Consider the following 26,025-nt stretch of genomic DNA (forward strand, 5'->3'; position numbering starts at 1 on the left):
CATTTCATTTTATTTTTTTTATTTTATTTTATTTTACTTTATTTTATTTTATTTTATTTTTTCTTTGTTTCTTTATTTTTTTCATTATATTTTTTAATACTCTATATTTTTTTATTATATTTATTTATTTCCTTTATTTAATATTAATATTTTTATACATATTTAATTTTTTCTCGTTTTTTAATTTGTTTTATTTTTTTTTTTTTATTCACGCTATTTAATTTTATGTTATTGTTTTATTCTATTTCATAAATTTTTTTCATTTTTTTCTTATTTTCATTTCAACTTTTTTTATTTTTTTTATATATTTTTTTTTATTTTGTGTTATTTTAATTTATTCTATTTTATTTCGTTATATTTTATTTATTTTATTTAATTTTATTGTATTATATTTTATTTTATTTTATACTATTTTATTTTATTCTTTTTATTTACTCTATTTTATTTTGTTTTATTTCATTTCATTTTACTTTTTATTTTACTTTTTTTCTGTATTTTTCTTTAGTTATATCTTTTTTATTTTTTTTTATTTTAATTTCTTTTACTTTTTTTCATTTTATTTTTTTTATTTTGTTTTATTTCATTTCACTTTACTTTTTTAATTTTTCTTCATTCAATATATTTTACTTTATTATTTTATTGTTTTGTTTTAATATATTTATTTATTTCAATTTATTTTTTTTTTTTTTTGTTATTAATTTTATTTGGTTTTACACCATTTACCTCTATTTTATTTTATTTTTGTTGTGTTTATTTTATTATTTTTTTTTTAACTCTTGTTTGTTCTATTTCGGTTCATTTAATTTTATTTTTTTTTTTTTTTGTTTTATTTATTTTTTTTATTTCATTTACTTTTCTTTTATTGTTATTCTATCTTATTTTTTCTATAATTATACTGTTGATGAATTTCCGTGTTATTAATTGAAAAAAAATAGTACTTATCTAAATATCTTGAAATTTTTTTGTTTTGTTTTTTGTTCTATATCATCATTTCATATTTATTGTACTGCATACGGTTCGGTATCTGTTTCTGTTTTGCACACTCTTATCCTTAAAACTACTACGTAAACATATAGGCTTACTACAAAAACAATTAAGATGCATACACATATGTAAACACCAGACTCCTTATTATGACACAATTTTTGAAGCATTTTATTCGAATGCACCCATTTTAGCACTGTTGATAGCAATCCAAAGAATTGAGTTCGTAAAATACTATTAAGGTGCATAATGAGTATTTTAGGAGACATATTCGCTAAACCGAGTTTGAAGCATACTTGGAAATTTGTACGCAGTTATGGTTTCGTGCAAAATCCTAATGCTCCTTTTGACGGTGGCCGTCAGATTTCGCGAAATTAATGGATTTCTTTTCATGTTGTTTTGATATTTTAGCATAATCATTTCAATATTTCGTATGAATAGAAAAATTTAGACTAGCGAGTTTTAGCAGGGTTTCTTTAAGTGAATAACTGAAAATTTTAAGATTTCTAATACATCAAAACGTTATATGTAGACCGCTTTTGTTTTTGAAATGTTTTTAAATTTTTTTCCCCCGAATTATTATTCGATTTTGTAATTTTGAATAATTTACTATATTTTGTGTAAATAAATTCTATACTTTTCTTTTAACTAAGGTTGGTGTTTTTATGCTGTATTTACATTCATAATATATTAAACAATTAAAGAAGCTGGGAGCTCAATCGTACATTTTTTTTTTATTAAAATGTTTTCCTTGCAACGAAAATAAATGTATTCGTTTTGTTTTGTTGATTTTTCGACAGGGTGGATAATTGATGCATATTGAAACGATTTCCCGTCATCCCTTGTAAAATTTAGTTTGGAGACTAACCGGTTAGTCGGCGTTGCGCCATCATCAGTGTCACTTTCCTTCTAAACAAAATTTGACTAGGGATGATGGAGAATCGTTCCAATATACATCGATAACAAATTTATCTAATACCAAAAAAAAAATGTTGTTGATAAATATTAAATGCTTCGTTGTAATACTAAAACATTATGGTTAAACATTGGTTTAAACAAATTTTCAATGACCTACTTAATCGCTTAATTATAAATTTTGCATTATCAAAATTTAGTTTTACTCGAGTGATAAATTTTGTATTCAACTTAAATTCAAATAATTAGAATAATAATGATTAATCACCAGTAAAATCAGTTAAACCAGACATAAGTTTTGTGCATTTCTATACTTATTGTTTCTTAACCAAGTAAATGAAAAAAAATTTATATACAATTTTTTATTAAAAAACATACTTTTTTGAGACACCCTAATGTTTGCTTACTTACAAATATCATTACTAATATTACGGTTTAACTTGTTATAGGGAAAAATATACTACAAATAAAAAAAATGTTTGTCTCTCTTCCAAAAATTATGCTTTTCTTTCACTTCCCGTACAAATACAAATTACTCTTTAACTCTTAAATAACATCTTTAAACTATACATTTATTTTTCTGAGTGTAAATATTCACGTGTATGTATGTATGTAATTTTTTTAAATGTACAGTGATCGGCAAATTAATGTAACAATGATTATACAATTCCAAAATCAGAACAATGCTGTCAAATAACAGTCCTTGTCATTCCGATGCATGGAAGAAGGGAGCATGAACTGGCCAATAAATCTAACATTCTTCACTCTCAACCAGGGCTCTTCAAAACTGAGACAATTTGTACAACATATGTCTCCCAGAAAGATCTTCCCCCACCATATGGAAGCATGGATATTTTTTCTTTTTTTTTCAAAAGGAAAATGAGACCCCAACACTCCATTGTTTTACCACTTACTTTGCATGTTGGACACTACAAGAAAATTGCTGGATAGACTGCTGAAGCACCGCCAGCTTGACGAGAGCACAAGAGGAATGGGGATACCAAAGCAGAGCTGATATACGCGGTAAAAAAGGCCGAGATCAAGAAAGATAGTCTTGCTTGTCACGTTGGACATCAAAAACGCTTTCAACTCAGCCTGGTGGGGTGGCATGCTTGAAGGACTGTAAATCACGGTCAAAGAAAGGTAAAAATAACACGCGGAGCAGCCCAGGATTTGGTACTAGATCCCCACCTCTGAAATATTACATACGACAGTCTATTTCACTTGGACATGCCGGAAAGCACCTTCCTAGTCGCTTTTTCAGACAAGCTGCGAGCTGGCGCAACTTAAACTCAACCAGGTCATACATAGTGTAAAAAGGTAGATATTTGATCGCGATCTCCAGGTAACAACAGCAAAAACGGATATCGCAAAGCTGAGGGGCGCTACGTATAACTTCGGCTTACCGCATGGTCTCGGCTGATGCTGTCTTGGTTGTTGTGGGAACTGCATCGATATATTTTCTTGCTGGAAAAAGAGAGCAATATAGCCGATAGGAAGCGAGTAGAGCTGCTGTCGCCATATAGGCGAGAGAAGAATCGATTCGACGCTGGTAAGAATAGTGGAGCAACAGTACCGTAAGAAAGTGGGTCAGGGAAGAAATTCCTGAACTAAACTCATGGTTGAGCCGACCACACGGATGGGTCGAATTTTACTTGACTCAGTTTTTAACCGGACACGTTTACCGCAGCAACAGATGGGATACGGTCAGCACAAAAGTGAGGCATATACATCTCAGCAAACGAGAGAGTAGCCATAGAGCTCACGAAGCGCGCACCCGTAAGTAATGCCAAACGCGGTCCCAGGTTCGGATAATTGCGCGGACCGTGGGAGGTTAGCTTTTAGTGATTAGCTCTTCATAGAAGAAGGGTATCCTACACTCGGAGAGTCTTGCAGGCTTAATTATCCCGGTCAGTGCATAAAGCATTTCCTCCTTACACGAAACTCAGGCAAAAAAATAACAAAACAACCGAAAGAGCTAAGCAATCCCTGTGACTCGAATCTGCACATTTAAATGACAACTCTTGGTAGACAGCCATGTTCTACGAAGAGAAATTTTTTCGAATTTGAAAACGGTAGCGCTGGAAGCTTTTTAATTGGAAAAAAAATTTTTAAGGGAGTTCAGAATTTCACGCAAATGGTCTTGCAGCATTACATTGCCTAGCATAGTTTTTACAATACAATAACAAAATACACAGCTATGCATTTGCTACGTCGTGGCAAATAGGCAATATTCAAAATTATAAAGGGAGTTCAGGATTTTGTGCAAATGGTCTAGTATTATTGCATTTGCAAGCTGGTGTAGTATTTTTCACAAAACGCCAAAAAATTATACGGCTATGCATTTGCTACGTAATGGCAAATACGCAACTTCAAAAACTGTAGTTTATTTTTTCAATTATGAAGAGCAAATGAACAATTGTCAAAACAAAACAAAATATGCAAAGAAAAAATTTAAAACGAAAAAAAGTTCTTCACGATCGAAAGCTTTCATTTGCTATAGCAACGTTTCTAATTTCAAATACACAAAATTCTGAACTCCCTTAAAAACTTTTTGCATAGACTTCTTTCAAAAAAAAAAAAAACCTGAAAGTAATACTTTTTGTATGCCACGTCGATATATAGCTATTATATTACGAACAACTTTTATTTATTTATTTAATTATCCATTTTTTCCTTAAAACAAGCCATCTCTAACCACTGTGCGCTATATGAAAGTGTGTGTGTTTAATACTTCCTCATGAGTTTCACATTATTTTTTTGTTGTTGATAAATAATACCATTTAGTATATAATTTATATGTATGTATGTGTATAGTATCTACATGAATATATATGTAGCTGAGTATGTTGTTTCTTCACTCAGTTGCTTCGTTTAATTCGTTTTAATGATTTGCAACGTTGGGCATCAAAAAAAATAATTGAAATTTTCGCATATACATATATCTTATATATGTATATATTTATGTTTATTTGTGTATGCACTTTTTTGTTTTAAATAAATATTTAGTGCCATTTTTCTGCCTCACTATTGGCGCCAAATCGAAACATGCATCACATACTTACACGCATACATATGCAATATTTTCGCCATACCAATACATGTATCATTTCTTTGTAATGTTATTTTTATAATTTTTGTAGTACAAAATCTGTCTTCTATAGCAGAAATGCGATTTGACTCTTCTTATATATTTGAGTTTTAATTATGCAGGTTTTGCGAATACTTTGAAATTTTGTTCTAATTCTCATTTCCTTTACTCATTGAGTTTGTGCCATTCGGCGATTTGTCTTCGTGGTGAATTGCACACTTCATTCCAATGATTCAACGCTGTGCCGCCAGAGTGAGTACCGCCAAGTTCCAATCGGCCGATTACCTATTTGAATTGAAGAAAAAACAATGCGAATGAAAAGAAAAGTTGAAATTTATGTATTTGAATTATATTTCAAATTCCACTGTGCAACAGTTTGAAGATCATTATCTTATTAAAATTTTGTTTGCATATTTCAGGGCGCGAATTTTCTTTTTAACTCTTCCTCATCTTTCAGGTTCTTCTAGAACAATTTAACTATATGGCGACGTCAGAAATATCATTTTGCTAGTACCATCCAAAAAAAGAGAAAACTATTCATCTGATAGTTTTACTTCAACGTTCTCCTTTTACAAAAGAATTAACAAGGATACTTACACCTTTAAATATGCAACATTATTTCAACTATGAATTTTGTTTGCCTGCCAAGCAGCACTACCCGCTTTTTGCCATTTTCGTCTCAAATTCTCAAACTTTTTATAAAAAATACTAAACTAGCGTAAAATTGTGGGAAATTTCCAAATCTAAGTAGAGCCTAAAAGTGTGTGAAGCAAATTAAAAAAAAAAAATCCTAAATTATGGAAAGAAAGTAGATGTCATCAACAAAAAAAATATTTAAGGTAATTCAACAAAATGGGAAAACTAACTGAAATAATACATATTTAGTTTAATGGCAAAAATTGCTTATTCATTATTAAATAAAAAAATAGTTAATAAATTTCGTATTCCAAATTTGTAAAAGACGGAGCTGCATAAGGGGAGAAAAGCACTACATTACTACTGTGGTTTTTTATGTTAGAATTGGTAATATTTGATTTAAATTTAAAAAAAATTTAATTTACATCGTTTTTTTTTTTTTCTTTTACTTTATCTTATTTTATTTTATTTTTATTTATTTTATTATTTAAGAACACACCATAAAACAAATAAATATGAGTTAATTTTTTTTTTATTCCATTTTTTATCATTTTATTTTAAATGGCTTTATTTTATTATATTATATTCTATTAAATAAAATAAAGTTATTATATATTACATCATTTTATTCTATTTGCTAATTTAATTTCAATTTATTTAATTTTAATTTATTTTATTTTACTTTATTTTATTTTAATTTATTTCATTTCATAATTTCAGTTTATTTAATTTTAATTTATTTTATTTTACTTTATTTTAGTTTAATTTATTTCATTCTATTTTATTTTTTTTAATTTAATTTTTTTTTTTTTACTTTACTTCATTTACTACATTTTCATTTTATTTTAATTTATTTTATTTCGTTTTATTTCATTTTTTTATCATTTCATATTATTTTATGTGGCCTTGTTTTATTTTATTATATTCTATTTAATAGGATAAAATTAATTGATATTACTTCATTTATTTCTATTTTCTAATTTAATTTAATTTTACTTTATTTAATTTAGTTTTATTTTATTTCCTTTTATTTTATTTTATTTTACTTTAACTTATTTTATTATTTTTTTCTTCCTTGAGGACCACTTTCGGCTATACATTATACATCGGTTGTATACAACAAGACATAATAAGCTTTTCATACTAAATATACATAGGTAGATTCAGAATAATCTGTAAATTACATGTCAATGTCTAAAAACGGACGAACAATGGATGTTATTGATAGAATTACTGCCTTTTGAATAGGTAAAAGCTTATCTTCTAATTTTAGTTTCTCCAGGGTCGCCATAAGGGCCTGTTGATGAAATGATTACTGGCTCTATGCTTACTTTATCAAGGTGCATAACAGCTTCATTTCTTGAGCAAGTCCTATGTACTTTTTTTAATTTTCTGTGTGCACGACTTTCAAGTTGTGCGTATTGGGAACCCCAATATCAATTAAATAAGCGCTCTTTTCTTTCTTTTCTAATAGGACTATATCCGGCCTGTTATGGGGTATACTTTTTTCTGTAAGTATAGTGCGGTCTCTGTATAGTTTATATTCGCTACTTTCTAGCACTGCCGAGGGAGTATATTTATAATACGGGACCTCTCCTGTAAGCAGATTTGTACGGATTGCCAAGCGCTGGTGAACGATTTTCGCTACGTTGTTATGTCGTGCTAAATAGTCTGTTGCTGCGAGCATAACGCAAGCTGCTGTTATGTGCTTTATTGCTTCCGACTGCTGTTGGCACTTCCGGCATTTGTCGCTGTCTATTTCAGCGCGTACAATGTACTTTAAGTAATTTTTTGTGGCGATGACTTGGTCCTGTATTGCTATCATGAGGCCCTCAGTTTCCATAAAGATTCCAGAATTCTTCAGCCATAGGTTTGAACCAACGGGATCGATCCCTGGTTGGCTTAATGAATGGAGGTGTCTGCCAAGGAGTGTTTTCATTTTCTATTCATCAAAGAGTCGTGCTGTATGAATAGAATCGCTTTCTCCATTCTGTATGTCGAGATTAAACAGGTTTAAAGGCGTATAGTTTTTATCCGCACCGCATGCAGCTTGCTGTAGTGCTGTGTTCTGCCTTAAGAAATACTGGCGTAGGTTTGCGATCTGTTTTTTACATAGATGTTGTATATCTATCAGGCCACGCCCTCCTAGACTTCTAGATAAGTTTATTCTCTCCACTGCAGATTTTGCGTGACGTGCTCCGTATTTTGTGAGCAGTATTCGAGTCGCTCTTTTAACACCTTCCAACTGCGTGTCAGACCATTTTAATACTCCGAAACTATATTTTAGCACTGGTATCGCAAACGTGTTTATTGCCTTAAATAAATTCTTGCCATTAAGACCGTATTTAAGGAGTGATCTTGTTCTATCTAGGAAGCAGTCAGTGATGTTCTGTATCATGACATTATGATGTATTCTTTTGGCCTGCGTACAACCTAGGTATTTATAGGACTCATCTGCTTCTAATGCATCTATTTTTTCATTATTTTATTTTATTTTATCTAACTTCATTTTATTTTAATTTATTTCATTTTATTTTATTTTATTTTACTTTTTTAATTTATTTCATTTTATTTTATTTTATTTTATTTCATTTTATTTTACAATTGTTTTTGTTTTTATCGGCCTATTGATAAATGATTCAAGGTTCGATTCGAGCTCAAGGCCAGAACAATAATTTTTTTCTAATGATAATTATTGTTATTTTTTAATTTTTCTTAATTTGAAAAATTGTATTTTGTTTTTGGAATAGTAAGTAGAAATTTTTTCAGACAACCTGCCATAGCTGCGCAGATAGATCCATTTCGAAGGGTGCTAAGCCTTCATCATCAGTACGCTTTAGGCACGCTGCGCTAACCATTTAGCTATACAGCGGTGGTTTGTTTGACTGGCAAATTTGCTACTTCTATTCCTTTTACCAACTATATCTGGGAATGTCAAACAAAGTAATTGACAATAAACAAAAATCCAGCATTATCAGTGATTTGCACCAGATGGCGCAAAACTGAATAAATATAGTTGGTAAAAGGAATAGAAGTAGCAAATTTGCCAGTCAAACAAACCACCGCTGTATAGCTAAATGGTTAGCGCAGCGTGCCTAAAGCGTACTGATGATGAAGGCTTAGCACCCTTCGAAACGGATCTATCTGCGCAGCTATGGCAGGTTGTCTGAAAAATTTTCTACTTACTATTCCAAAAACAAAATACAGTTTTTCAAATTGAGTGATTTGATTTTATTTTATTTTATTTTATTTTATGTTACTTTACTTCATTTTAATTTATTCGATTGTATTTGCTTTTATGTTATTGCATTTTATTTTATTTTCTCTGTTTTCTCTTTAAAAATTTATAAGTAAAACAATACAAATATGGAAAACCGTTGTAAAGAAATTTTTTGGGTATTTTGATTTTTAGGATACTTTGAAAATGTTTTTTGACAGTTTAAACAGACCATGTGGCAACGCTGTACATTGACGTTCAGGCTTTGATTTGCGCCTGGAAGTAGCAGCCATTTTTGATTAAACGTAGACGAAAAAATTTTATTTTAGCATGGTCGAATCGGCGCCCGGACGAAAAATATTACCCAACTTTTTATTCTAGGTCTTTAGTCGCATGATTGACGATTTATTTCAATGATTTTGAAAGTTTTTATCCACTCTTAGTTAGCAGGGGTGTTATTGATTTTATATTCAATAGTCAACATACCGATAATAGTCTTTACCGTAGAAAATGTGAATAAAATGAGCTTTAATAAAAATTGTTGTCTAATTCAAGACGGCAAATTTCTATTTCTATTCTCTGTGCTCTTTTATAATACAAAAATTTTCTCTGAGAGCGATGATACAAATTTTATATTAACAAATATTCTAGAACATTTTAAATTTCTACCTTGATCTCATCGTAGTATGGCTAATGCGAACTATGTAATAAATGAAGGCGAAACAAGCTCTTCCTCAAATAGTTAATGGGTTCAAATATTCTCCAAAAGTGTGCATAGTGTTATAGAAATATTTACCTCATTTTTGGTAACTCTATCCCAATCCAAAAGCATTAACTCCAATGAAACACCGTCGAGTGTGGCACCGGTACCCTAAAAAGACAAGGAATGTGAATTAGTAGGATTGGTTGTGAGCTTCTTTTACTATCCAAAAAAACCATTTGCTATTATTATATTATTAACAGAACTTGCTTTCCCTCTCTGTCTCTCTCTTTCTTCCTTATTCTGCATATTCATCTTCTCTGCTATTCATTTTTTACTTATTTTCTTACCCTTCTAGCACTTTCTCTGATTTTAATTTAATGTTCATTTTTATTTTCCAATTCCTTTCCCCAATTTTATACCTATTTACATTTTGATTTTCACTCATTTCCCCTATATATCTATTTCATTTTATCACATGTTCCAATGATACTGGACGAATATTAGCAACACTAAGGGATACTATCATCTCTAAGCCGATATTGAGCAGTGACTTGTATGCACATAACCAAATTAATCATTATGTCAACACATATGTCCATACAAGCAGCGGAGAGCAACGCACAAACACATGCATATATCTGAGATACTCCCAAAAGTAAGCAATTATTTGTGCAAGTATCACTCACATATATACGCGCATATGAGAAGCGTGCAATTACTGGCATATTCTGATGACATTGATATCATCGGCCTAAACACCCGCGCTGTTAGTTCTGCTTACTCCAAACTGGAAAAAGAAGCGGTAAAGATGGGTTTGATGGTGAATGAGGACAAAACGAAGTACCTGCCTTCATCCAGCAAAGAGTCAGCGCATACGCGCCTTGGCAACCACGCTACTGTTGGCAGCCTTAATTTCGAAATAGTAAAAGACTTCGTTTATTTGGGAACTAGCATCAACACTAGCAACAACATCAGCACTGAAATCCAGCGAAGAACCAATCTTGCCAATAAATGCTACTTTGGATTAGGTAGGCAATTGAAAAGTAAAGTCCTCTCTCGGCGAACGAAAATCATACTCTACAAGTCACTTATCGTACCCGTCCTTCTATATGGGGCAGAAGCATGGACCATGACAACAGCAGATGAAGCGGCTTTGGGAGTGTTCGAGAGAAAAGTTTTCGAAAGGACCTCTACGCGTTGGCGATGGCGAGTACCGAAGAAGATTTAATGATGAGCTGTACGAGCTATACGCAGACATCAACATAGTCCAGCGAATTAAAACGCAGCGGCTGCGCTGGCTAGGCCATGTTATGCAAATGAAAGATGATACTCCGGCCAAGAAAGTTTTTCTATCGGAACCCGCCTATGGAAGCAGAGGTAGAGGGCGGCCCCACTCCGTTCGAAGGACCAGGTGGAAAACGATTTAAACTCCCTTGGTGTGACCAATTGGCGCCGGTTGGCGGAGCGAAGGAGCGACTGGCGCGCCTTGTTGGACGGCCATAACCGTTTAGACTGTTAAGCGCCAATTAAGTAAGTAGGTAAGTAACTAAGTAAATTTTGGAAGGGCCTAGCACGCTATCTGTCGAGAAGTAGTAGTGTTATTTTGAAAGTAGTCTAATAAAGACCAATTTGCATTATCGAATATTGGAGCTTTTTATTCAACAGTTGGCGGCCACCGTGGCGTGATGGTAGCGTGCTCCGCCTACCACACCGAATGCTCTGGGTTCACACCCCGGGCAAAGCAACATTAAAATTTTAGAAATAAGTTTTTACAATTAGAAGAAAATTTGTCTAAGCGGGCTCGCCCTCGGCAGTGTTTGGCTAGCGCTCCGAGTGTATTTCTGCCATGAAAAGCTCTCAGTGAAACCTCATCTGCTTCGCAGATGCTGTTCGGAGTCGGCATAAAACAAGTAGGTCCCATCCGGCCAATTTGTAGGAAAAATTAAAAAGGATCACGACGCAAATTGGAAGAGAAGCTCGGCCTAAATTCTCTTCGGAGGTTATCGTGCCTTACATTTATTTTTTTTTTTTTTATTTATTCAACAATTTAGTGATTCGAACGTTAGCGGAAGGTTACAAATAAGAGGAATTTCAGTAAATTCGTTACAATACGGTATTTGGTGAAACTTTTACCATCGACGCCTAAACATATAATATAAAAAACGACACAACTGCCAGCGGTCAAATAGCAGCGTCATGTATTCACTTGAAGCCAAAAGCGCTTCACCAAATCTCAAATAAATTCTCAAGCACGCATGTATTTCTTCATTGCTTTATAAAATTCTTCACTTAAAGTTCAGATAGCTTAATAAAAAAGACATTGGTTTAGGACATACTGATCATCATCATCATTTATTGGCGCTTAAAAGTTACTCCAGTTATTCCCTTTTCCATAGAGCTGTAATAAATTTCGACCATCAAGGTAGATCAACCTTTCATTCACCTTTCCGCGTCAACTCAATGGAGGCCATACATTCTTCTGGTTTCAAATAACAGCGTCGATATGAATACCTTCTCGCGCCTTAAAGCTCCTATAATTCATTGTCAAAACTCCTTCCATTGTACTTTTTTCTAGAATATTCCGTGGGTTATACATCTTCTCTTGACACTATTCGTGAATCCGAGACAGACATCAGGACAGGTATGAAGAGAGACTTGTATGGCGTGTTTTTTACTGGTCCAGAGAGAGCACTATTAAATGACCTACTTAGTCCAAAGTTTGCACTCCAAACTACTACTCAGACTGCAACGTCTATTCTCATTCCATGGATTTCGGGGTTATGCTGTAGCTCAGCTGTTCGTCAACTTGTTATTCACCATTCTGACGACGACATCCTCTCCCAACTGCAACAATTCTTGGCTGTTTTCAATTGCTCTGCTGCAATCTGGTAATCTACTAAATCGGCTAAATTGTTGCATACCTGTTGCGCCCCACCGTAGAGAATAATACCTAAGAGTTCAGAAAGAATGTTCTTGGTCGTACGCTGCCTAGCAATTTCGTCTGAAATGCAATTTCCTTTAATGTCCATGTATCCTACAACCCATGTGAGGTATACACGATTCTGTTGGGCCATCTTCTGAAGAGGCTGGCTAAAATTTAATGTTAGCCCAGAATTCAATGAGTTAGAGCCAACAGATTTAGTTGCCGCTTGGTTGTTTCTAAAAATAAATATTTCCTTTCCAAACTGCGATTTTCATGTTAGCTGATACTTCTGCCTAAAATACACTGCAGTGGTCAGGTAGTCAGAAAGAAAGTTGAAGGCGTCGGTCCCTTGAATGGACCCCTCCTTTAACCCTGCTTGAAATGTTTGTCTTGAAGTTGCTGTACACAAGTGTCGTGGTCATATATCGATGATGCTCCGAATATGAAAACTATAATTATTCAGTATGCTCGATTTTACTGTGGTTCTAGTATTCCAACTAAACAACTCTCTTAAACGCAGCTCCAAGGGTAGAATGTTAAAAAGGCTCTGAGGTGGGGAAATAATACCAGACTGAGTGTGTCGCTTGTGATATAGCGTGTTATATCAAACTTCCACAATGACGAAAGTATTTTCCTTCCCTTGAGAAATTCATCAACCAGTCGCACTATCAATCTTTTTATACCCAGATTCGTTAGGGCGTGGTTAACGGCGCCTTTTGATTTTCGCTGCTATTGCGATTTGCTTAAAGTGAATTTTATTATGCACCGTAGATGCTCCCATTAAGACTTTGACAGATAATCAAATAAAAAGAATTATTTGTTGAGAGGGCAGAGTGGAAAGAAGAGTAATAAAGTGATTTCGAGTGTGCGGGGGAGAGTAGAGGTAAAATATATAGGAAGAGTTTGAAATAGCACTGACAACTGGAGCAATGTCATGCTTTTGTTGTAAAGGCTTTGCTCAGTCCAAAAACTTCCATGCCTACATTTGATAAGTGGTCCTTACTCCTCTCCTTATCAGCCAACTCAACTTACTTTAATGTTCTCGCGCTATATCTCTCATCTGTTCCCATTCCTACCCCTTTTTCACACTCATTTCCACTCCCAATACCACTTTGCATCCAGTTCAACATCCATTCCCAATCCAACTACATCTCTCTCCAACGCCCACATCTATATACCACATCTCTATACCAAGTATTAGAAACCTACTTCTTTAAATTCAATAAAGATTGATAATAGAGTTAATATACATAAATCACTCTAATTTGAACCTAGGCAAAACCTCCCAATGTACACAATCGCATCCTAGATACCTTTTTATTCAATTAATCGAGTGGAGTCGGAAGACATACTTCAAACATAGGTAAAAATGGTTCGACCTAATTCAACATGCGATGTGAAGAAATGCTTTCGCTGAATGCGAGTTTAGTTTACAGCGAACAAACGCACAAAATAGTCACGTCACCTTGATGGGAAATTCTCTGCCTTTCCAGGCGATGCACTAGCAAAAAGTGTGAACCGGCGTTTGTCTGTTCATTACCTTCATTTCTCTGATGGCCGGTGACTATTGGCTTCACAACAGTATTAAATGTCCAGTATACCATTTTGGGAGGTAGCCCCTATGTTCTGCCATAGCGTCGATTGCAGGCGAAGAAGTCTCTTGTTACTATGTTTAAGGTAGCACCTAGATGAGCATTTCACATGAGGGCTCTACTCAGTGCAACCCCTAGTTATTTTGCTTTCAATGAAAATCGGACTTTGATTCCCCCAGGGATGATTCTGGCATGAACAGTTTTCTTCTCCGGGTAAAAGGGGGAATAAGTAAGAAAAAGTATGCATCACTCACCTCTGCAGCTGGTATATCGAACGCGAAACTTTCATTAAATACTGGACTCAGTGTCCTCTTCTTAACATGCGTCTTCTTCTTCGCAATGCGTTGTCCATTGTAAAGTAAATAGATCTTTACGTATGGATCAGCCAAGCCAGTTACATCCATGCGTGGCAAATTACGAGCTTTCAATAGAACAACAGTTAAACGTCCAGCAGCTGGTTGCCAACACAATGAAATCAATAATTCACCACGTCCTTGAGCGCGTATCTTCAAACTACGTGGTTGTATTTCCTTGCTAATGGAGAGTGCCTCTTTGGAGATATCACCAATCTCAATGGATGATAATGGGCAAACCACTTCACCAATAACATCATCACGTGAATAACGATCGAAGCTGAGTATGACAAAATGCAGTGACATGGTTTGCAAATCATTGATATTCAAGCCATAGAATGTGAAATCTTCATCATAAACCGGATTACGTGTATTACGTACGACGCGAGTCTTCACCTTATGTTGTTTATCGGGTAACAATTGAAGCTTAACATAGGGATCTGTAGCAGTTTGAGTACGTCCATTCAAGCCAGTTGGTATTTCATTAGATCCATTTGTACCATTTTTGTTATTATTGCTGTTATTGCCACCATCGCCGCCGCCAGCGCCTGAACCACCACCGCCACTTTTGCATGGCAAGCCACGGCAACGTATAATTGAGACCATCAATGCATTACGTTCGGCCAAATAGCGTAACTTGAAATAGATTGTACCCAATTTGCCATATTGATCGATAGTCAATTCTCTACCAACATCTTCCATAGCATCCAAATGATGGTGATGATGATGGTTGTGTTCATTATTATTATGGTTATTATTACCTTGAGTTTGTCCAACAATGGTGGTTTGTGTCTCAATTGTGGGTGAATGTTTTTGTTCACCACCATTCATTAGTTGTTGTCTTGCATGACGCGGTTGTATCTCATCTTCTTCAACATATTTCATGGTTTGTGGTGCAATTGGTGAAGTGGTCTGATCTTGCATTGGTTGTAAAATGCCTAATTGGTTGTTGCCAGTTGGTGATGGTGATTTCTTGAGATAATGTGGTGGCTGACCACTTGGTGAGCGTACGGCTGTTGGTCGGCGTGTTGGTTGGAAAGGGAAAGACGCATCATGTTGATTTTGTTTACGATTACGTTGACGTAATTGCTTGGCACAAATGCACGCCACAGAGCATAGCACAGCAGCAGTGGCGAAGCCCAAAAATGCTGGAACAACTGTTCAGGTTAAAATAAAAATATATATTAGTAAACAGTTAATATTCTGTTATTTTGTATATGGGAAATATGAATATAAAATATATATCATTAGCATATGTGACGCTCCGCGAGAAGGGTCCCTAACTCGAATGTTGTTGATTTAACATTATAAGCAGATATATTAGGTCGTATGTGCTAGTTTTCGCAGTATACGGAACAATTACTGTCGACTTTGACTGTTCGTAACTAAAGAAGTAACAAAGATGTCGATTAACGATCTTTACCAATTTCAAGAACAAACTTTCATTTGTATAAATCGCGACACGAGTCATGGGTCTTTTCTCGCGGAGCGTCACACATTGTCGATTCTTATAGAAATGAGAATGCTTGTAATCTTCGTTCCCTAATGCGGAAGGCATTGAACTTAACGACTACGTTTATATTCACATCAATCTTGGATTTATTGCGTGAGTTCACCATAAAATCATGGAAGAATAACCATTGTAAAACAAGATGCTTTTGACAAATGGAAAATAGAAAGGACTATGTTTGTGAGTTCCTAAACACTTATGTACTTAAATGAGGAAAATGTTTCCTAAAAAATGTAAAAAATGTCCATTAAACTGAGGAAATTTTCAGTTTTGCGAGTAAGAATTTCCAATTTTTGTAAAATACTTTTATTTTATATGAAGGAAACATTTTTCTAAATTTTTTCAATCGATTATACTTGATATATAAGTATACTTATAAATATCACAAGAACTGCACCTAACAGAATAAGATTTAAGTCGGCGGTCGAGGCCCTATGCTCCAATAGGAGTTGAGGAGGATGATGATGATGATGATGATGATATTTACATACATGTGATGGCTTAGTGGTTAGAGCAATCGAATGCGAAGTTGAGGACCCGGACTCGATATCCACTGCCTCGACAGTTACGAATTTGATTTACTTATCTTTCATGAAAACGAATTGGTATATTCAATATTCTCGGGGAGTGTTCGAGAGAAAAGTTCTTCGAATTATTTATGTACCTCTACGCGTTGGCGATGACAAGTAGCGAAGAAGATTTAATGATGAGCTTTAGGAGCTTTACGCAGACGTCAACAAAGGTTAGCGAATTAAGACCCAGCGGCTACGCTGGCTAGGCTATGTTATGCGAACGAAAAATGACGATCAGGTGGTAAAAGATTTAAACTCCTTTGGTGTGACCAAACGGCGCCAGTTGGCAGAGCGAAGAAGCGACTGGCGCGCCTTGTTGGACGGTCACAACCGTTTAAACGGTTAACCGCCCATTAATAGGTAAGAAAGAGTACCTGTCAATGGAAGACTCGACCCCACGGTATCAAACACGGATCTGTTTGCATAATCAATGGTCCAACTATCGACTCCATGTTGCCAACATCAACACCTCGTAGCCGAACCATTGGTACCAAATTAGCTTTTAATCGGGCGTTTCAATCACAAGGTCTTATCCTGGTACGATATGGAGTTATGATAGGGCTCATCCGATACATGATACATTTCCGCAATTGTAATACAAGTATTAGGGGATGTTAACAAACCGTTCTGAGCACCAGGAATAATAATTACAAACCTGCTTCCCAATTAAGGGGCTGCGGTTAAATCTTGCCAACACATCATGATTGAAATGTCCGTTCGCTGCAAAAACCTACTTCGACGATTTCTATAAAATATACATCTTCATTAATCACAGGTACTGATCACATTTACTCTAGACCAGATGCCATCGGTCAGCATAGCATAACGCAATTTCTGACATTTCGAAAGGAATTGTGAGCACAAACCCACTCTTACAATTATAAACTGTTATCAACAAACGGAAGGCATCTGCTTTATATTTAGTTTTCTCACAAGGTTACAACAGTTTAAACAACGTGCACAATTTTGATCAACCTTTTCAGAAAAGTAGTCTTTGAAATAATTATGCTTAGGTTAGAATAGGTAAAGAGGCAGTTTACTCTTGTGGGACCAGGAGTAAACTTTATGCAAACTTTCCAACGAAGAAGATCGCTTTACTCCAAAGCGAATATTTTTTTTGCCAACTCCAGCGAAGAAGAGACTGCATAGCTCCATTATGTATGCTCTATTGTCAAAAAAATTCACGAAAGTGAATTCATCGTATTAAGGAAAAAGCTAAAGACATCCGCCACAATATGATATGAAACCACAACCCCCGCGATTCATTCGTATCCTCAAGGCAGGAGTCAAGATCGGAATACAACCATCTGCGATATATTGTATCAGGTAACAACTGGTTGGTGCTGCTCCCCTGCTTTACAGTTTTAATCGACCGTGATAGGGTCGCGAAAGTGACACATCACATCTACTCTGCTCGCTTTCGAGTTAACAACACTCCAGGATTGGTTAGCCTTATTTATAAGCATCACTAATACGATGATGGCAATTTGCTACGTTTTAAGCGTAACTAATACGACGGCCTCCTTGGTGCAGTGGTAGCGTGCTTCGCCAATCACACCAAAGATCCTGGGTTCAAGCCCGGGACAAAGTAACAACGAAAAGTTAGAAAAAAGATTTTTCAATTAGAAAAGCGTTTTTCTAAGCTGCGTTTTCCCTACAAATTGGCCGGACGGGACCTACATGTTTTATGCCGACTCCGAACGGCATCTGCAAGGCAGATGAGTTTTCCCTGAGAGCTTTTCATGGCAAATAAACTCGGAGCGCTTGCCAAACACTGCCGAGGCGCGACCCCGCTTAGACAATTTTTCTTCTAATTGAAAAACCTTATTTCTAAAATTTTGATGTTGATTTGCCCGGGGTGCCCAGGACATACGGTGTGGTAGGCAGAGCTCGCTACAATCACACCACGGTGGCCGCCAATTTTGACAAATACTCCGAGTATATTTCTGCCATGAAAAGCTTATCAGTGGAAATTCATCTGCCTTGCAGATGCCGTTCGGAGGCAGTATAAAACATGTAGGTCCCGTCCCATCAATTTGTAGGAAAAATTAAAAAGAGCACGACGCAAATTGGAAGATAACCTCGGAGTTTATCGCGCTTTCATTTATTTATTTTTAATATGGTAATTTAGTTTGATTTAGCTATGTCCGTCTGTCTGTTTGGACGCAACGTAGTCCCTCAATTTTTGAGCTATATTGACGAAGTTCGGTGGACCACTGTAGAATATATCCCCCATACAACTGATTTTTCAGAAGGTTTTTTTGCCATAACTTTCACAATTACTGAGATATATGCTTCAAATTCACCAAATGCTTTCGTGTATGGCATTTATTATTATCTGAAAATCGTACAGATCTATTTTATATATAGCATGTATGGGATATACAAGCCGATTGTTCAGATAAGGAGCTTTTTGTCATTTAACAGCTAGAAGCTTCAAATTTCATCAAATATATCATCATATACGTCATACATTGTTCAGATGAAAGAGTCATGGTCATAGATATCTCATGCAGACCACAAGAAACGTGAATCTTGGTATCCTCACACATAGTACCGGTATATTTTTATATTCAGCGTGCTTTGTACCTAGATTATATTAACTTTGGTAACATAACGGTTGATCGTAACGGCATAAACGAATAGAGATAAATATCGACTTTCATATATCAAAAGGATTAGGATGAAAAATAGTATTGATTTAGCCACACCCGTCCGTCCCTCACGATTCTCTTGATTTGATTTATGATTAATAATATTTGCAAAATTGATTTTATCAGAAGTGGGCGGTGCCACGCCCATTTTCAAATAATTTTTTTTAATTTTTATCAAGAGTCTCAATATTAGTCCACACAACAAATTTCAACATTCTAGGTATTTTATTTACTAAATAATCAGGTTTTTTGTGTGTTTCCAAAATGTTATATATGTAAAAAGTGGACGTGGTTATCATCCGATGTCGCTAATTTTGAATTGCAATGGGAGATGAGTGCCAAGGAACCCATATACCAAATTTCAATAAGATTTTCCACTGTTTACTCAAGCTATCGTGATCACAGACAGACGGACGGACGAACGGACATGGCTAAATCAATACCTTTTTCCATCCTGAGCGTTTTGATATATGGAAGTCTACATATATTTATCTCAATTCGTTTTTGCCGTTACGATCACTCGTTATGTTACCAAAGTTTATAATATTGCAACATATCGAAAGCTTAAAGTTTTAGGTATGCTTCCTTAAAATGCAGATGTATTAATAAATATGTAAAATAAACAGCAGCGTAAATCCAACTTCGGTTACACCCGAACTTAGGCACCCTTACTTGTTTATTTATATCTATCGAAAATGTCGCTTAAGTATTTACATCTGTTCTTTATATATAACATATTGTCACGGATATTAGCATCACTAAGTTATCCCATCACTAGGGCGATGCTAAGGCCATGCCAAGCAGTATTCACATCTTCAATCATTATGTATCTACATAAACGAATAAATAATTGCGTCTACACATATGTACGTATACGAGCATCGGAGCGGCAATGCACAAACACATGCATATATCTTATCTGAGTTGTCACAAGAGAGAGCAATAATTTGTGCACGTAATTGTGGCTGGCGATTTTGTAGCCGAACTAACTAGTAACTTCTGGAAATCGAAGAGCCTAGAAGTATGCAGCGTAAACTATAAAAGCGGGGCAGGCGAGTAAGAAGTAATTCAGTTTGAGTTGAGCTATCAATCAGTTTGATTAAGCACGCGATCTGGCGACCAATAGTAGAGTTTCATTTGAGTTATCAATCAGTTTGGTTATTAAGCCAGCAAGTAGCAAAGTATAAGTGTTATTGTGAAGTACTTTAATAAAGGCCATTTTTTCCATCATTCAATATTGTAGTTATTTATTCAACAGTTTAGTGATTCGAACTTAGCAGAGGATTGCAAATAAGAGGATTTGCAGCAAATTCGTTACAATATATTATATATATCGAATATTAATTTTTCGATTAAAAACCAATTTCCTTCTGAGATATTCAAGCTCTTGCAAAATAAAAATGTCTCACCAACGGTTAAGACCAGAGTTATTAGAGGATGACCGCTTGAAAGGCATAGTTTTTTCCGATATGAGAAAAAATTGGAATTAATTCAGAGCGCGTTTTTACTGGCTTCTACACATACTCATCTGAGCAAAGCGCATATGGGCAAATCCCAACAACTTTTTTACACACGGACAAATAACTTAAGGCCAGAAAAAAGTACAAGGACATTAAGTTTGACATTTGACTATCCGATCTGATGATTTTAAAAATTAAGAAAATTGATAGTATGTTTATGCAGAACTTCGAAACGTAAAAAACGTCGATTTTTATACTTTTTCAAGCGATACACTTGATTTTTTTTTTTTTTTAATTCTTTCGATAAAATTTTGAGACATCGCTGAAACGCTATGAAATTTAAATTGAATGTTGTTTTTGAGACGGAGATTCTAAAGGTATGAGCAAAGTTAATGTGCCCCTCCAATACTCAAAACTATCATCAATCAAAGTAGCGATACTTTTTTTTTGTCATTTTCAATATTGACAGTTTTTTGCTTATAGCTTTTTGAGGCAACGGGGTATTGAAATTTGGATTATGCGCGATAATAGCCTATCAGAGACTAAAAAGCTAGGGCTTCAAATTCGATGTGCCCCTTTCAGTTTCGAAGGTAGAGGCATAAAAGTGAAAGCACTTGGACGCGTACATTTTTTTCAGGAGCATTTTTTTGTGGGCACAGCTACAATTTAACTTTTATCACTTCATACCCGTTTGTTAATTTCTTCTCTACACCACAGTAGTATACCATCAATTGCTTCATCATGGAATATTCACGCAAGGAAAGTTATTGTTGTTTGTACATGGGGCAAATATACGAAAGATTCGACAAAAATTGGCAATCGTCAAAAAGTGTAGAAAAAAATTTTGTTTTTTAAACCAGGTTTTATTTAAAAGTAAATGAAAAGAGACACAAATTTGGTACAAAAATTAAAAAAAAAAATCAATTAACTTTGCTCTGTGTACAATATTAATTTTGTAATGAAGTTATGTGCTTACATTATTTTTTCATGTAATAGCCCTACCCCCTTATTCATAAAAAACAAAATAGTTTTATTAAGCTCTTATAATTGGAAATTTGTATGCAAACGTCATTTTAAAAAGCGTTATAAGCAGTTCATATTTTTTATGAATAAGTTAACAAAGTTAACTAAAGTTTATATAATTGGGCCTTTAATGAAGGGATTTCAAGTGTTCTGTTCTTTTCTTCATACACAAATTTTACAAAAAGTCGGAGAACAGAGGTCACGTGAGGATAATACTTCCAACTATCTCCTAACTCTAATTGAGCGATTGAGCCAGAAAAAATTATTTGTACATGATTTCCACTTTCGCCACCGTCACAGTCCGTATATAGTCGTCATTGAAAGGTGTTCTTTGCATACAGTTTTTTAGAAAAGAAAAATATAATCATGGGTAAAACGTTACATAAGTATTTTCTTCGTTTTTCTTAGAGCGTTTAAGGAAATATGCCGTAGAAACAAAATTAAAAAAAGGGAAGATATTCGAAAGAAACGACAGCAAAAAGCCCATAAAGATACTGCTCGTCAGCGCCAAAGAAAAAAGTATAACAAAAAGCGACTAAATACGACCTTGAACAAAGACACAATGTAAGTAACTGCGAAGAATTATCGAAGAGCTGAAAAAAACAATAGCAAATAAGGTTAATTGCAAATGGAAGAACAGGTACTATAGGCTAGTTCGAAAAATTCAGAGAATGATGATATTGAAGGAAAAGTGGAAAAAATAGAAAAGTCAGGGCGTCACACTATACGTACGAATTTAATTTAATTCAAAGTTTTGAAGACAAAACTTCACGATATAAAACTTTCGTTTAAAAAAGAAAAGGAGACATCGATATTTTTTCAATGTTTGACAGGCAAGGTAGTGAAAAAATATAAAAAACTTGATAAAATTACACACATAGTACCAAAATATTTTTTAAACAAATTTCAAAATTCGAATTCAATAAAGTTTAAAAGATTACCTGGAAAAGGGGCTATAATTAAAAAGAAATAGTGGAAAGGGTCGGACTTTTTTTAAAAAAGGATGAAAATAGCTCTGTAGCACCAGAAAGTAGGGACACAATAACGAAAAACGGTATCAAGAAAAGGAAAAGATATATATGTACATATGTGATTCGATAGAAAAGTTGTGTTTAAAATTTAAAGAGGTAGAAAATATAAATATTTCACGTACCACCTTTTATGCTGCGAGACCTTTCTCGATCGTTCAAAAAAAATTAAGTGGAAGAGATACTTCGCTCTGCAAACCACACGCCAACATGGAATTCTTGCTTAAAAAATTGTTTATTTTAAATGTAATAGAAAGCGTTTCAATTACCTCTTATATAAAACTACGAGTTTGTAATATGATGAGCAAAGATTGTTTTTTTTTGTGAATGTGAAAAATGTAGGAACAAATATATTGAATCGAATTTGTATGAAGATGGTACTATAAAGGGTCAACGCGTGTAGAAAGTACTTACTTTACTTATAATCTTAAAGTTACATCACAAATAAAAATTGACTGTACAGTGAATGAACTTATATCGGAGTTTAACACAAAAAAATAGATTACTTTTTAAAGCACGTGTATATTACTACACATCAATATCAAGCTGTTGATTTCATAAGAGAAAATTTGAAAGACAATGAAGGTTTTCTTGTTATTGATTTTTCTGAAAATTATATTGGCAAATGTCATTCGGAAATTCAAAGTGCACACTTTGGAGCCTCGAAGAAACAAATTTCAATACACACAGGAGCTTTCTTTTATAAAGATAAACTAAAAGGTAGCAATTTTTGCGTTTCGTTTTGTACAACATCTTCTTCGAATTATGAATTTGATTAAAGAGACCGTACCAGGAGTCACGGCTTTGCATTTTCTAAGTGATGGTTCATCAACTCAGTATAAAAATAAAACGAATTTTTATTTATTTCAAAAAAATTGCTGCAGTGAAGGTCTACATCAAGCGACTTGGAATTTTACATCTCCAGGGCACGGGAAAAGTGTAGCAGATGGCATAGGCGGAACAACGAAAGGATTATGCGATCGATTGGTAGCACAAGAATCTGATATTACTTCTGCTGAAGCCATGGTCAATGCTATTAATTCGAGTAGCTCGAAAATAAAAGCATTTCTAATACTTCACACAGCTATTGATAACATTGAGTCCAATATTCCCGCTTCATTAAAGCTAATTCCAAACACGCAAAAAATGTTCATATAAAAACACGGATAAATTATTTTTCAACCAGTTGTCATGCTCCTATTGCATATCAGGTAGTTTTTTCACCATCTTTGTCTACATTTTTCTTTAGAACCAAAGAGTTGGGGTTGTAAAAAAGTAGCTACCAAAAGAAAAATTTGCAAAAGCATTGATAAAAAAAGTTAGGCTAGTAAAAAGAAAAAATAATGTTCATGTACATATATTGTAGTTGTAGCAAAAGTATTGATATCATTAAAAAGTCTTTTCAGGATTAGTAGTTCTTGGGTTGGAGGAGGAAACGATCGAGCACGTTCTATGCTCGTGCTCTGCACTTGCCAGGCTAAGACTCCAGCTATTAGGAGTGATAACCTCCGAAGAGATTTTAGGCCGAACTCCTCTTCCAACTTGCGTCGTGCTCCGTCTAATTTTTCCTACAAAGTGGCGGGACGGGCCTACTTGTTTTATGCCAACTCTTAACGACATCCGCAAGGCAGATGAGTTTTCACTGAGAAGCTTCGTATGACACTCGGAGAGCTTGCCAAACACTGCCGAGGGCCGACCGCGCTTAGAAAAATTTTCTTCTAATTGAAAAACCTTGTTTCTAAAATTTTGATGTTGCTTTGCCCGGGGCGAGAACCCAGGATCATCGGTGTGATAGCCGGAGCACGCTATCATCACACCACGGCGGCCGCCGTTATTTATATATTATTTTATATGTATATGTTTAAGGATACCCATGCTACTCCCTTGGCAAGCTTTAGCGCCTATAAATATGCATTGTTTTTTCTTAAAATGAAAAATTTGCATGCACTTGACTTACTTGTCTCCACAGCGCTGACATCTGGATTATTTGTATATTCTTCACCCATTTTTGCTGCTGTAATGATTACTTGAATATATACTAAGTAATTATAGTTGGCTGGATATGAATGTTGAAAGTGTTGTAAATTTTTCTTGTTACTGTCGAGTAGTCATCACTGTTGAGGAATAGCGAGTTATGATTTTATTAACGTAAATATTGTGATTCATAAAAATGTCCATGCGCATACACAAAGGAGTTTTACCACTACTTAAACACTTTTTTATCGTTCACTTATTTTATATTCCGATAATTTTTTTTTGTTGGTTTTGAAAAGGCAATCGATATTTCAGTTATTAACTGAAGCCTAGAGTAGAACTTTGTAATTTGTCAAATTATGTTTGTTGCTTAACTTTTTTTGTTTTAAAGAAACTTTTTTTTTTTAACTCGTAGTAATATTTCTCTGTTGGTGTTTTTTGTTATTGTTGATTTTACGTCGTCGTATTCGCTTTTTAGTTTCAGCCACTAAACGAATTCTATTCGCTTTTCGTACGCAATTTCAACTCCACGATGACTTGGTGTCAGCGGTGGTGATGGTGGTGGTGGTGGTAATGTTTGGTGTTTTTGTTATTATTGGTGGGGGTGGTTTTGAGTTAGAAACTCTAACGGTAATACGTATGTAGGTATAAAGACTTTAGGTCGCACGTATTGTATGAATCACACTTGCTTGCAATCCGCTGCGTTGCACCCCGTATTTTCATACCATCAAAGATGAATAATTTAAAACAATTTGTTTCAACAATATTGCACTATTCAAATTTTTAGTGTTTATTTAACGAGTTGTAAATAATTAGCTCTTTCTTCACAATTTCACTCTGTCTCTTTTTTTTTAATTTTTGTATACACAACGCAATTGAACGATTCAATATTTTTCACAGTTAAGACACAAAATTTTCACTAAGAAAATTTCGCCCTTTTTTTGGTTTTTAAATTCTTAAATTGGTATTTCACTCTTAGCAAAACTGCTGTTTGCACTTTATCAAATTATAAAGGCTTCTTCAACTATTTTGTATAGCACAAAATTTTTATTTAGAGATTAAATTTTCCTTAGCCCTTTTTGCAAATTGCGTTTGCACGGGCATTTCCATCAATATTCCGACTTTAAACGTTTGCTTCGTCTGTTGTGAGCTTACGAGTATTCATTGGCTCTGGCCGTTGACTTCGTCTTAACGCGTACGCATTTATTGCCGACGAGTTAGTATTCATAAAATCATTAAACTTGCGCAGTCGCAATTCTGAGCTCTCAAATGTAGCGAGTAGAAAGTTGTAAATTGGAAAAGCTTTCGCTCATGGCAGAGCTATACAAGGTGGCAGCACGGTGACAGCCAAGGCGAATTCATTACAGGTGATGTTATCCCATCAGCTGAT

General features: G+C 34.6%; 1 protein-coding gene across 1 annotated transcript; it reads right to left on the reverse strand.

Annotated features, from left to right (window-relative positions):
- Window positions 1-670: 670 nt before the first annotated feature.
- Syt4 (Synaptotagmin 4) lies at window positions 671-25,785 on the reverse strand. Its single transcript, XM_067759175.1, has 4 exons — window positions 24,619-25,785; window positions 14,316-15,571; window positions 9,640-9,714; window positions 671-5,275 (listed from the first exon to the last, which is right to left on the reverse strand). The coding sequence occupies exons 1-4, from the start codon at window positions 24,665-24,667 to the stop codon at window positions 5,156-5,158; spliced, it is 1,500 nt and encodes a 499-aa protein (XP_067615276.1). The 5' UTR covers window positions 24,668-25,785; the 3' UTR covers window positions 671-5,155.
- Between the last annotated feature and the right edge of the window lie 240 nt (window positions 25,786-26,025).

Source organism: Eurosta solidaginis, chromosome 1 (genome assembly GCF_040869045.1).
Source record: "Eurosta solidaginis isolate ZX-2024a chromosome 1, ASM4086904v1, whole genome shotgun sequence".
NCBI lineage: Eukaryota > Metazoa > Arthropoda > Insecta > Diptera > Tephritidae > Eurosta > Eurosta solidaginis.

Coding starts and splice junctions, on each gene's coding strand:
- Syt4 (XM_067759175.1), bottom strand. CDS start 24,667: ATGGGTGAAGAATATACAAATAATCCAGATGTCAGCGCTGTGGAGACA. Junction 9,715..14,315: donor TCGATATACCAGCTGCAGAG/GTGAGTGATGCA, acceptor TTGTCTTTTTAG/GGTACCGGTGCCACACTCGA. Junction 5,276..9,639: donor ATAGAGTTACCAAAAATGAG/GTAAATATTTCT, acceptor CAATTCAAATAG/GTAATCGGCCGATTGGAACT.